At 36.5% G+C, this 12,635-nt stretch overlaps 1 protein-coding gene across 3 annotated transcripts in view; it reads right to left on the bottom strand.

Annotated features, from left to right (window-relative positions):
* Positions 1-12,635, bottom strand: part of USP47 (ubiquitin specific peptidase 47) — a 57,679-nt gene that overhangs the window by 7,821 nt on the left and 37,223 nt on the right. For all 3 annotated transcript variants that reach the window (XM_063289472.1, XM_063289473.1, XM_063289474.1), the window contains 11 exons: positions 12,118-12,249; positions 11,080-11,156; positions 9,916-9,971; positions 9,150-9,262; positions 6,971-7,075; positions 6,051-6,258; positions 5,739-5,854; positions 5,533-5,652; positions 4,486-5,266; positions 3,314-3,489; positions 1,937-2,017 (listed from right to left, as the gene is read on the bottom strand). In XM_063289472.1, the coding sequence (XP_063145542.1) occupies positions 1,937-2,017; positions 3,314-3,489; positions 4,486-5,266; positions 5,533-5,652; positions 5,739-5,854; positions 6,051-6,258; positions 6,971-7,075; positions 9,150-9,262; positions 9,916-9,971; positions 11,080-11,156; positions 12,118-12,249 (1,965 nt within the window). The remainder of the gene's footprint in view (positions 1-1,936; positions 2,018-3,313; positions 3,490-4,485; positions 5,267-5,532; positions 5,653-5,738; positions 5,855-6,050; positions 6,259-6,970; positions 7,076-9,149; positions 9,263-9,915; positions 9,972-11,079; positions 11,157-12,117; positions 12,250-12,635) is intronic.

Below are 12,635 nucleotides of genomic sequence, written 5' to 3'. Positions count from 1 at the left end.
GGAGGTGCTCCCTATTCAACTAGGCTGAGGGGCAGAATATACTGTTTAAGTGCTGTCTAAGATACCCAGGTACTGAGCCATATAAGGCTTTACGGGTAATCAGAAGAATCTTAGATTGCCCTCGGAAACAAACTGAGTGTGCTAGGTTGAAGTTTGCAAGTATTCTTCAAGGGCAATCCCATGTACAGCTAATTGCAACAACAACAGGCATGAGATGACAAAGAAAGGAATGAGTATCTTCAGAGTGTCCTGTTCTAGGTAAGGCCAGAACTGGTGCACCAGCCAAAGCTGGAAAAAGGCCCTTCTGGCCACGGACTCGTTTGAGGGCTTTACTGGTTTAGAATGTAGTAATCAAAGCAGCTTCTAATTTTAATTATGGCTTGTCTAAGGGAGGAGTAAAGGAGTTGCTATATAGACAAAAGACTTGTGCAAATTGCTTTATATGCCAATATTATGTATTATATTTGACTAATAGTGCATATCAACCTTCCACTCCATCTCAGGAGATTCTAAAGACAGTACTCCCGTGGATCAGATATACATGACCACGATCCTTTAACAATTAAAGAAACTGAGTATTATTATTTTGTTAGCTAATAAATATTAACAGGGAAGACCCAGTATTTAAACCAGATACAGAAAAAACTGATAGCCTGGATCTCTTCTGACTCACATAACTGAAACTTCCTTTGTTTAAACTACATTTTATTCTGAAATTATATCAACATATGCACTTAGCTAGGAATATCACCTTAATTACTTATTTTGCAAACATTTTATTCTAGCAACTAGTTTTATGATTGAATTCATGCACACACATACACAAAACATATACAGGCCAGGAATGCTAAAATCATTTTTTCACATGCTTGACATTCCACACTCACTTTTTTAAACTTAAAAATGCTTTCCAATTATTTTTTAAATCAACATTAAAGTAAGAGCTAGGCTTACTGCACTTACTTACAGGAGCAAACCATAAGCTTAAAAAGAAAGAACTTATTATTTATTGAATCTTAGCAACCAAAATAATAATTGAGGAACATTGGAAAACTCTAGATAACATAACTGAGTTGTGGATTAACCAGGCCTCTTCAATTGCTACATTAGAAAAAATCATAGACAAAGTTAAATTAATGAGACATTAGAGGCAGGAACCACAATTTTATCAAATTTGGGTGGATTTTATGGTTTATCTCAACAGCAATAGACTATAATCTGGTATACTTTATATTTGGCACATTTTCATATGTCCAGTACCTGTCTCTTTATTCACAATGCAGTAGATCTCTTTTGTATTGTCTATATTTTTGTTTTTTTTCTCTATCTCAGATTTATGTTAATGTAGTTATCTGATATTGTTAAAAACTAATATATTAAATAATAATAATAATAATAATAATAATAATAATAATAATAATAATAATAATAAACATTTCGCTCCTATTCTCTCCCACAGAAGTTTCTGAATGTCCCCATGAAGAAGTGGGGGAGTACTCAGAGTCTTTAACAGGAATATCAGGATGCAAATGTACCTTCGTCATGCAAAGCTAATGGAAATCAGATGAGAAAATGGAATGGCCCTTACTTTTCTTACAGTTGTCAAAAGAGTTGCCTTTGGCACCTAAAACATCAGTCTTTTGCTACTTTAAAGAGCCATGTCCCCTCAGAATATGTTTACATATTGGAGAAACTGTGAATTAGAGCACAAGAGTCTATTTCCCTGAGATTCTATTTTGTTAGCTGCTGCTAGAACTTGCTGCTGCTATGATGCCCACACTGGAGCTGTCCAGCTTTTGCTAAATTATACACCTCTCAGCCACTGGCTATGCTGGTTGGAGCGCCTGAGTTATAGTTCCACACCCTTGGTGTAGAAGGTTCACCTTTCAACTGTTAAGTTGTTCAAGATGTTTTAGGAGTTTCATGCCTTACTTACCTCTGGATCATTTACCAAAAGCTGGTAAACCTTGACTCTGTATTCCCCTTTCTTCAGTGCTCTTCCAAACCTAATGGTTATCTTTAAATTAAAAAGAAAAAAGAAAAAGCTTGCAAGAGGTTACCTGTCTTTTATCCTTAACACAGAGTGCTGGCAGTTAAACCACCACCAAAAGTTTGTATCTGTGACAATGTAATCCACTTCAAAATTTAATAATCAAGTTTGAGAAAACTGGATGCCTTCATGGATAAGTATGTCAGAAATTGTGAGTACAAGAATTTGTACAATTCTGTTCCTATAAAATACTGGATTACTCTTGAATCAAGACAAAAACTTTACAGGGAAAAGAATGAGACACAGGCAAGGACAAGTGTTAAATAAATTCATGCGATATTGATTACTTTAACCACCTTCCCACCATCCCTCTACAATTTCACAACTCTCTTCTAAAGTTTCTTCAGTGTCAAGAGAACCTTTCAAAGATAGTGATAGGGTGTGTGTGTGTGTGTGTGTGCATGTGTGAGTGAGAATCCAGTGGGACAGTCTTGTTTGACTGGAAATGAAAAGCCACCTCTAGATTCAAATAGTTGAACTATTGACTATGGAATACAGTTCAAAAGAGAGAGTTCAAAACGCATGGGGATATGAAAGCAACACCTACCAGACTCTCATTAAAATGGGATATGGGATTTTTTTTAATTACCCGTCCAACTTTCCTAGACGCAACTATAACAACAAAAGAACAGTTTAAACTCTGCAATAAGTATTTTGTAACTGGAGTACACTGGAAAGATTTAAGAAATATACAGGTAGTCCTCACCAACAATTGGGACCAGGAACTTCATCGCTAAGCAATGTGGTCGTGAGGCGCTGACTTACGACAGTAGTTCCGGCAGTCCCAGTTGCCACTGTTAGGTGAATCCCGCACAGTTGCAGCATCCCACAGTCACATGATCACCATTTGTGACTTCTTGCTGGCTTCCCCATTGGCTCTGCTTGTCAGAAACTGGTAGTGAAGGTTGCAGGTGGCGATCATGTGACCGCATGATGCTGCAACCATTGTAATTGCGAGCCAGTCGCCAAGTGCTTGAATTGCAATCACATGACCGCAAGAACACTGACGGCTGCAGCTACAATGACCCATCGTAAGTATCCCTCATTCAACGCCATTGTAACTTCAAACAGTTGAACGAGTGGACGTTAAATGAGGACTGCCTGCATACAAAACGTTAGATATTAATCTAGTTGTAAATGGTAGATTTTTAAAAAGATACCACCTTCCTATATTAAAAGAACAAAACATTATCCTGAAAAATAACTGCCAATCACTATATTCTGAATGTTTTCCACTAGTATTCAACAGCATATTTTGCTAACCTTGTTATCATCTGAGAAGGATGAAAGAGTCTCATTCAACCGAACACTCTCAAACTCTTGATTGCTGGCATAAATTCGAAAGACCTTAAACTGAGAAGATGGAACTCCAACAAAGGGCTCCAAGAGTTGTTTGAAGGCAGAGAGTGTAATTCTTTTATCAACATGAACCAACAACCCTAAACCGAGAAAAAATTTAATCTGAAAAACTCAGTTCTCATCCTGCATGTATAGTCACCAATACTATTTCATTCATATAATTAACAGTTACACATATTCCTTTTTCTAGGTTAGTTTCTAATTATAAGGCTTCAAGCGATTAACACATTAACACTGCATTCTCTGTAGCTTTACACATAAGGAGGTGATTGGTGCATATGCGTGAAATTGTAAATAAGAATTTACTAAGCTGTGCTACTTAACATTTTAAAAAGGAAGTCCATCTATGGAAAATTAGTATGTTTTAAAAATACACGTAACAGTTAAACTGCATTTTGAAACTGCTTTCTTTTTAACATTTAATTTATACTCAGTGCTGTTATAGTTTTCAGAAAGTGTCACGTTTAGGAACATAGCAGAAACTGCACACAGTGTGTCAAAAATGTGCAATGGTTTTGTTAACTATGTACGGGCAAATACAATTTCCCCAAAAAACAAATATATTACCAAAGAGTAATACAGAGCAACTATTCTTGCCTAAAAAGTTTATTGATTTATACTCTTTCATTTAGGATCCCAAGATGGTATTTACAGTGCTGCCTCACCCTAAACTCATTTTACAGCTTCCTCTATTTATTAAAAAAAAAAAAAGGACTAAACTTTTTATTTCATTGTGGATCAGATGGTAGAAGCAGCTGGCTTTGTTTTCCCCAACTTTTTTTAACCAAGAGAGGAAGTCATAAAACAGAGTTTCAGTAGCACATCCTTCTCTACTGATGAAGGAAAATACTGTAGCTTTTCTTCTTGCATTTAACTTAGTTCCACTCCCATTTTTAAAATGTGCAATGTCTAGTATCTGAGCATCTAGAACCATCTTTCATTTTATGTAAACAAACAGCAAGCCTGCATGTATGAACACACTTTGCAGAAAGGTATACAACATACACAGATGTAAATAAATACGCAATCTACATTTCTAGAGACTCATCTTGCACATTACCGCATTCCATACGTACATTTCTGCCCCTCTCCTGAACCTTCTTCTGCCACATAGGGCTCTGCCTTGAAGTACATAAACTGTGCTTCTGCCCTGCTTTTCCCACTTTCATCATATTCGCTGTCAGTTCCAGAGTCCTCTTCAGCCGTATCCCACGTTTCCTTTTTCCCTTCGTTGGCTTTGGATCGCCTACTGCTTGTTATGCTGTGTGAATCGAGTCCATTAGCCAAGGATATAGCGGCATTATCGACATTGCACAACGTGTCGCTGCTGTGGCTGGAACTAAGAATATCACTGTCCACTGAACTTGTACTCCTGTCATTATTCACATCAGAATCTGACCGCTCCTCTGACTGGAAATTATCTGTATCAGAAACCTGAATTTGGTTTTCGAGTTCTCGGTTTTCTGTTGATGCTGATGAATCTGCCTCATTGGAAGGCGATTCAATATTTTCAAAGTCACTGGCCTCTGTGCTCCTGCTGCTGTCACCATTATCTCCTTCCTGCTGCTGTTGCTGTAAGGACAAGGTTTTCAGTTTTTCAGTGCTCTCTTCTAGGATAGCTTCTACAGATTTTATATTAGGTAGAGATCCTTTCCCTGCTTCACAAATTGCATCTAAGTTGCCTGAATCTCCACTCGCCTTTTGAAATATTGTCCTTCTGAACTGTGATCCAGGAGATTGTTCTGGTAATGAGACATACAGTCTGATTGTATTTGCATGACGATCTAGGAGTTTCCATAACAGTGAATCTGTAAATGGCAGCTGTCTATCTTGAGAATCTGAACTTTCAACAAATACCTAGATTGTAAAACCAGAGAGTAAATGTCAAGGAAAAATCTTAACATCTTACAGAAATTATCTTTAGCACATAAACAGAGAAAACTTACCTGCAAATCAAGATATTCCTACAGGACAAATTAATTATATCAACTCTATTGCCTCCAACATCCAGAAAAATGTTATTACTGGAAACTATTTTGCCTCAGCATTTCACTATGTTTTTGTAGACAGTCTGAGATCAATACAATATTTGTATTTATACTTCGAAAGAAAAAATATCTTACTTTATTGCTCCTAAAAAACCCTTCAGCTTTAAGTGTTTTGTTGGCCACACTGAGAAGACGCAAGTCATTATAGCAACGTTCCAAAACAACACGCATTGTTTCGGCAGGCAAATGTACAGCCTAGGATAATAGAAAATGAAGATAAAATGAGCACTTTTAGTACTCTAAAGAAAACTCAGAAAAAAAATAAGATGCAAGTTATTTACCTTTGAAATGAGATACTTGAACTCTGTAACTGTCTGGTTCAAATAAGCACGGACACTGATTGGAGGAGCCACTGTGTCCTGTTTTAGGTCAACAACATGAACCTTTACCATGACTTCTGTCAAAAAATAAATTTAACTCATGAAGAAGGTACAACAAATGGGAAACAAAGGTTAAAAAGAACACTTGCTTCATAAATACTCAATTTAAAGATAATATACTTAGTATAAGATGTATACTATAATGTATAATGATTATCAAAAATAGTTTTGTTTTGCATTCATAAAATAATAATTTTGTAAACTATCACTTACCACCGGGTTTATAACACTGGAAAGACTGATCAGGTCTCCTGGTTTCCAGAAGAAGATCAAACATGTATGTTGATTTAACACCGCCAAGCAAGATTCCCATTGCAGTGTCATCTTCTCCTTCATATGATCGTTCCAGATAATCATGGAACTCATCATACTTAACAAGACGACAGCAATTCAAAGGAATTGCCTCTTCTAAATCCATTATCTATAACCATTGCAAAGATGAAAAATAATGTTATTGAAATGCTGATCAAATGTTCAATCAAAACTGAAGAAAAACATGCCAATTTCAAGTTTTCCAGACATGTTGTTTTAACAGAAATAACATTTCTAGTAAGTACATGCATGCCCACTAAACTAAAAATAATGCCAAGATTATCTTTATTCTCCATTAATAAGTGACATGGCAAGGTTCTATAGGCATGATTGCCACAAATGTAATCATTTTATTTATTATATTTGTTTCTTCCCTTCCCTCTAGGAGCTCAAACACTAGTCCAATACCTTCATTACTATACCACAATGGGTTTGTTGTGGCTTTCAATTGACAAAGAGTACTAACAGCAGCTATAGTAAGATAAAATACTGAAAAAAAATATTTATTTAACTGATTTTTATAACTGCCCTACTTGGTACATGACTCAGAGAGCCAATATCATTCTATTATTGTCCACTGCAAACAGAGCCAACAATAAGCAAACACATGGCATTGAAAGAACCCCATGCATATGTTGAAATCATTTCCGTAATGCTTGAGGAGTAACAACAACATCATCACTAAATTGCTCTATTCTGCATACCTAAAATACTGTAGAGAAATATAGCCCCCTCCCCCCAACTGCCATAATGGATGTAGAGGTCTCATGTAGCCCTTGGGATCTTGACTAATTTATCAGTTATACTGTAAACTACTGTACCTTATAAGCTATCTCCACTGCTTCCTTCAGAGTCTTATCTTTATGAACCTCCAGTTTATTTTCCATCATTATTTGTTTCACAGGATGCATACAGAATAATTTTATCTGTAATTGCCATTAACAGAAGGAAAATATCAAACTGATTTTTCAATATATTTAATAGTTCTGATTTAATAGAAGTATTACAATATTCTGTGCATGAATGTTTTTGTTAGAAAAGGAGATATCCAACAATTAAAAGAAAAAAAGAGAACTGGAAAACAATAATCGTTGTCTTAAAGGTAAAAGTTTCCCTTGACATTAAGTCCAGTTGTGTCCGACTCTAGGGGGCGGTGCTCATCTCCGTTTCAAAGCCGAAGAGCCGGCGTTTGTCCGTAGTCACTTCCGTGGTCATGTGGCAGGCATGACTAAACAGAACGCCGTTGCCTTCCCGTCGAAGTGGTACCTATTTATCTACTTGCATTTGCTTGTTTTCAAACTGCTAGTTTGGAAGGAGCTGGGACTAGCAACGGGAGCTCACCCCATCACGCAGACTCGAACCACTGACCTTCCGATCTGCAAGCTCAGCAGCTCAGCGGTTTAACCCGCAGCGTCACCGTGACCCCTAATTGTTGTCTTACATGCTTTTATATTTCAAAAACTGTTTCAAACATGACAACTTATATCTCACAGCTAATATTATGTCGATGAGTAATCAATACACACGATGCTGTTCAAAAGCTGACATGAAGAACTGAAACACAGTATTAGATGAGCAAAATTCCAAGAATATATATTATGTTACTTTACCTAGGTTCTAAAAGCATACATTTTCAAAATTTTAAAACTAGTACATCAAAAATCCAAGCCAACTGTAAAGAAAAATCTTTTTAAATTTTAATCAATGTCAAGTAAATTCAGAACACTTTACATAATTTCCACCCTAGGATCTTTGTAGAAGCTCACACTTCCAATTCATTCAGTCTTCACTTACAGCAGCTTTTTCATCAAAAGAAAAAGTATACTCATCACTATGTATGATTTTTATTGCAGAATGACTATTTACAGTCTTAAAATGGAGTGAACATTCCTGCATTGGCTTACTGGTAGACAGTTAATATATGACGAACACCAAGTGCATGTTAAGGATCTGCATTTATAGAAGAATGTATTATTGAATATATTTTATCCATAAAGAATTAGTATGGAACTCATATGCTCCAACCTCCCCATTCTTCCTCTGGTACACCATGACCCAATGACCTAAAGAAACTGTGACTAATGTTATGTTTTGCTGAAACAAGCTACTTTCATACCATGGTTTATGAAATCAACTTATTTCAATAACCTGTATTTAAGCATAATCAGTTTGTTCACACATGCACAACACAGTAAGCCTTAAGGCTTCATCTGGAAAAATGCCCACTGGCTCTTCCCTTTAGTAGAACAGCCATCAAACTATTTGTCAGTTGTTTGTTTAGTTAAATGTGTCATAAGCAAACCATATGCCTACTTTCTACAAATAGTTCCAATAGGTTGTATAATGTCTCTTCTGCTTGGATAATACTTACAACTATAAACAAGTCACAGTTTCGGGAAATTGGTTGTTGTACCACTTAGAAAGGAGAAGGCAGTAGGCACATTTGCACTAAGACATGTGGTTTACTGTGTTATGCCAATGGAGTACATAATCATTTTTATTCTTAGATGAAAAAAAAAAACCCTAGGCCACTGCTGAAAGCCAAGAACTTAATTTTCTCCACCCAGTTTAGAATAAACCTGGTTTAATAAACAACAGTTTTTTCCAACTTGCCCTCCCTTCAAACTACATTTTCAACCTAGTTTGCTAGAAACCTTAACCCAGAGTTTCCTCATTTGAATGTCATGTAAAAGTCCTGATTAAGAAGCCAAAGTACCTAGTTGGGCACATAAGGGGAGGACAAACATACAAACATCTGGCTTGATCCTGGCTGTGCTTTTATCAGGCTTAGATTATTCAATCTTAACCGGTCCATTATCAAACAAGAGGGTAAAAATTTCGATCAATGTTTAGGAGCAATCGACTCTTAGAAATAAACAGCCTAGCAATAATTTGGAGGCACTGTGCCAAGTAAGGACATGTAAAGAATTCTGATACATCTATCAATCATCTGTTCACCTCGCCCTAAGCAAATGTTTGAGGTGAAATGTGCCAACATACCTTGCAAGTATTGCGCTCTATTTCACGCTGCCTCTTTTCTTGTTCTTCCAGCTCCTTTTCTTTTTCTACTAATCGTTTAATATGCTCTGGATATTCACTGACTTCCAAGAATTCTATCAATGCAATAAGGATTGAGCTTTTTTTAAAAAAATATTTGGTTTTGCAGCATTTTGTTACTTTGTAACCTAATCCTACTTTAAATCAGACATGCACCTTTATGTATACTCCTCAAGCTGTGCTGCCTAGCAGTATGTCTGAAATGGACCCACAGCAGAAAAGTTCTCCACATGCACACACACAAATATGCTATGCTGTGCTGCGCTGGTCAAGATCGTCTACGTAAAATGCATTGTCATGCATATTAAACTACTTACTTGTAAAATCATGTACCTCACATATCAAACAGTAAAATCTTTAGCTTAATGCATGATATTTAGTAAAGAAAGCATTGTTTTACCCTTTCTTCCAAAACAGCTAATTATCTGGACTAAAATATAGCTTTCAACAGTTGTGTGTTCCAACATTTCAAATCCATGTTCATAAAAGCTGTTTCCTGCAGCATGTTATCAATTTTATCAATTTCATAAAAAAAATCTGTGTATGCTCAGAGTCTTCCCATTAATTTGGATTAATTTTTCTCCTCTCATGAATTGGAGAAAAGAAAAGCAATTAGTCTAGATTTTATAGAAATGAGGTGATCCAATAATCTGTCAGAAATATCATTAAAACCATAATCAACCTGTGAATAACGGAAATGTGTACTTACTTGCATTTCTAGTTGTATCCTTCAGTCTATATATAAGCATATATGCATTTGTAGAGCTATTGGAGATTTAAAACAAATAGTATTTACATCTTGAATGTTAAAATACAGATGCATTTAATAGCCAAAACTAACATGTATTAATTATATCATAGTAAAAGTAATTTGATGCATTAAACCTCTATAGTCAAAGGATCTAAACCCGGCACACTATTCAAATCAAGAAGCATTTCTATAGAACTTAAAGCACCAAAGTAACTCTTAAAGGTACAATACACCACTGCTTCAAATGAGCTACATCCCATTTGTCAAGGCAGGAGAAGATACGGAGCCTCACTCTTTATGGAATGATAAAAGCGCAGCTATCCTTTCAAGAGTGCCAAGTAATCAAGGATAATGTTGGATAATGAAGACAGAAGTGCACTTGCAGGTGCTACACCAGGTTGCTTACAAATGCAGGTGGACTGGTCTTGGCCACACTTCTTTAGGGAAAAAGCTGACTTCCTGAGACAGAGCAACACTCATAGGTTGGTATAGCTGGGGCTCTTGCAACTTCTGCCTTGGTCACTGTTGCCAGGTGATTTTTTTTTTAATCATCAATTCAATCATGTCCAATTCTAGGAGATTGCCTGGACAAGTCCCTGCACTTTCCTTGGCAAGTTCTTTTCAGAAGTGGTTTGCCATTGACTCTTCCCAAGGCTGAGAGTGACTGGCCCAAGGTCACCCAGCTGGCTTTGTGCCTAAGGTGGGACTAGAACTCCCAATCTCCTGGTTTCTAGCCCAGCACCTTAACCACCACACCAGACTGGCTCTGCCAGGCCAATACAGACCTGCTTTTCTCAAAGTCTGTCAGTCTGCTGCAGGTCTTCAGAATGGAGGCTCCCCAACCCTGTGCTGCAGACTGAGCAAGCATTTCCATTTCTATCAACATTCTGAGACCCCCTCTATTCCTCATTCTGAACAAAAGTCAACATATTTATGGATTTTATGTTGCTGATTTTTAAATGGATATATATATGGTTTTAAAGATTTATATATTTGCATTGTAAGCCAACCAGAATCACTTGTGAATGGGCAACATATAAATCTGCAAATCAATAAAACAAATAACTATATTCATTCATTAAAAGGGTAAAGTTAATCGGCTAGAGGAGTAAAATCTCCTACCTTGCAAAAGCACTGGAGTAATACCCACGGCTTCCAGATGTTCCGCCGTAAGTTTTCTTTATGTCTTCCTGAGTTATCTAATTGAAAATTAAGATGGCATACACTTATTTAAATGCATTACATATTTATTATATAATATGCCAAGAAACATAAGCAAGCCCTACATGGAAATCATATTTCTCTGTGAGTTAGTAGCTTGAATATGGATCTACATAAGCAAAGAAGAAGGGAACAATATATTGCACTGTTGAACAGTGGGCAACCTCCCACAAAAAGGGAAATCTCATGAAATGCTAGTGGTTTTACAAGGATTTGACCTTTAAAGAGTTTTTAAAATATTGTTTATTTTAAATTTAAATTTAAATTCATAGCATCTGTATCAGAACTACTACTTTCTTCCACATCTTGGGTAGTAGTAGAGTTACATGGAGTCCTGTAGAAGTATGTGTAGTTATTAAACACAAACAGCAATATCTTATGTAGATAAACTGGAAGCCTTACCTAAAATAAGTAAAACTATTAAGTGTGACCATTACAACATATACCGCACTTCAGAATTTTCCTCTTTGAAGAATCCTATTCCATTTCCCCATGGCTTCCCTTCAGCATGTTAACATGTTTTGTTTTCAATTTGCCTGCTTATTTTTTTCCCCTTCCTAATGATTTCTTTAACTTGTGTAAACCTTGAGGTTCCTTTAGCCACACTAAAGCCAGAGATGACCTTGGAGAAACTATGCAATGACAGTTACAAAAGTATGTTTTTAAGCCTGGGAAATAAAGAAAACACTAGAAAGAAACTCAAACTGTCTCTGCCAGAACGCCCTGGCATATAAGAGGGAGGGAAAGGAAAACCCAGTCAGGCTTTCAAGATTCTGTTACTATAATAAAGTAGAGTTTCAGTCATTCTTGAGGAGTGTTTCCTGACCTGGCCTACTTTGAACAGCTGACATGCTGATGCCACTTTTTAAATCATGGGTGTGCTGTTTTGTTTCATTATAGGCACTCAAGATCCTTGTTGGGACCACTATAATAACTTACCTTGCTAACATGTTGATCATTGAAACTGTACCACTGGTCATCACTAAAGGATTTTATGCATGCATAATAGTGACCGCCAGCTGCACTTCCCGAATGAACCATAACAGAAAATAATTCATATAATAATGAATTCTGTGAGGTAGAGAAAATAGCAAATATAGATTGGTCAGAAAATGTTAATATTTTTCAGTTACTTAATTTTTTTCACTGAGTATTTTATTTTTCATGCTATCCAGATTTCATGCCCTTTCTTTTCTTACTTACAGCAACTCTCAAATGTTAATGCTAACGTTTAAAATGCTACTCTTGCAACTTGCCCCATTAATATGGGAGCAAATTTTATTTATTTATTTTATTTTCTATCCCGCCTTTATTATTTTTATAAATAACTCAAGGCAGCGAACGTACCTAACACTCCTCCCTCCTCCTATTTTCCCCACAACAGCAACCCTGTGAGGTGAGTTGGGCTGAGAGAGAGGGACTGGCCCAAGGTCACCCAGCCGGCTTTCATGCCTGAG

The sequence above is a fragment of the Candoia aspera genome, chromosome 1, assembly GCF_035149785.1.
Source record: "Candoia aspera isolate rCanAsp1 chromosome 1, rCanAsp1.hap2, whole genome shotgun sequence".
Taxonomy (NCBI): domain Eukaryota; kingdom Metazoa; phylum Chordata; class Lepidosauria; order Squamata; family Boidae; genus Candoia; species Candoia aspera.
This window is presented reverse-complemented; position numbering and strand designations above follow the sequence as displayed.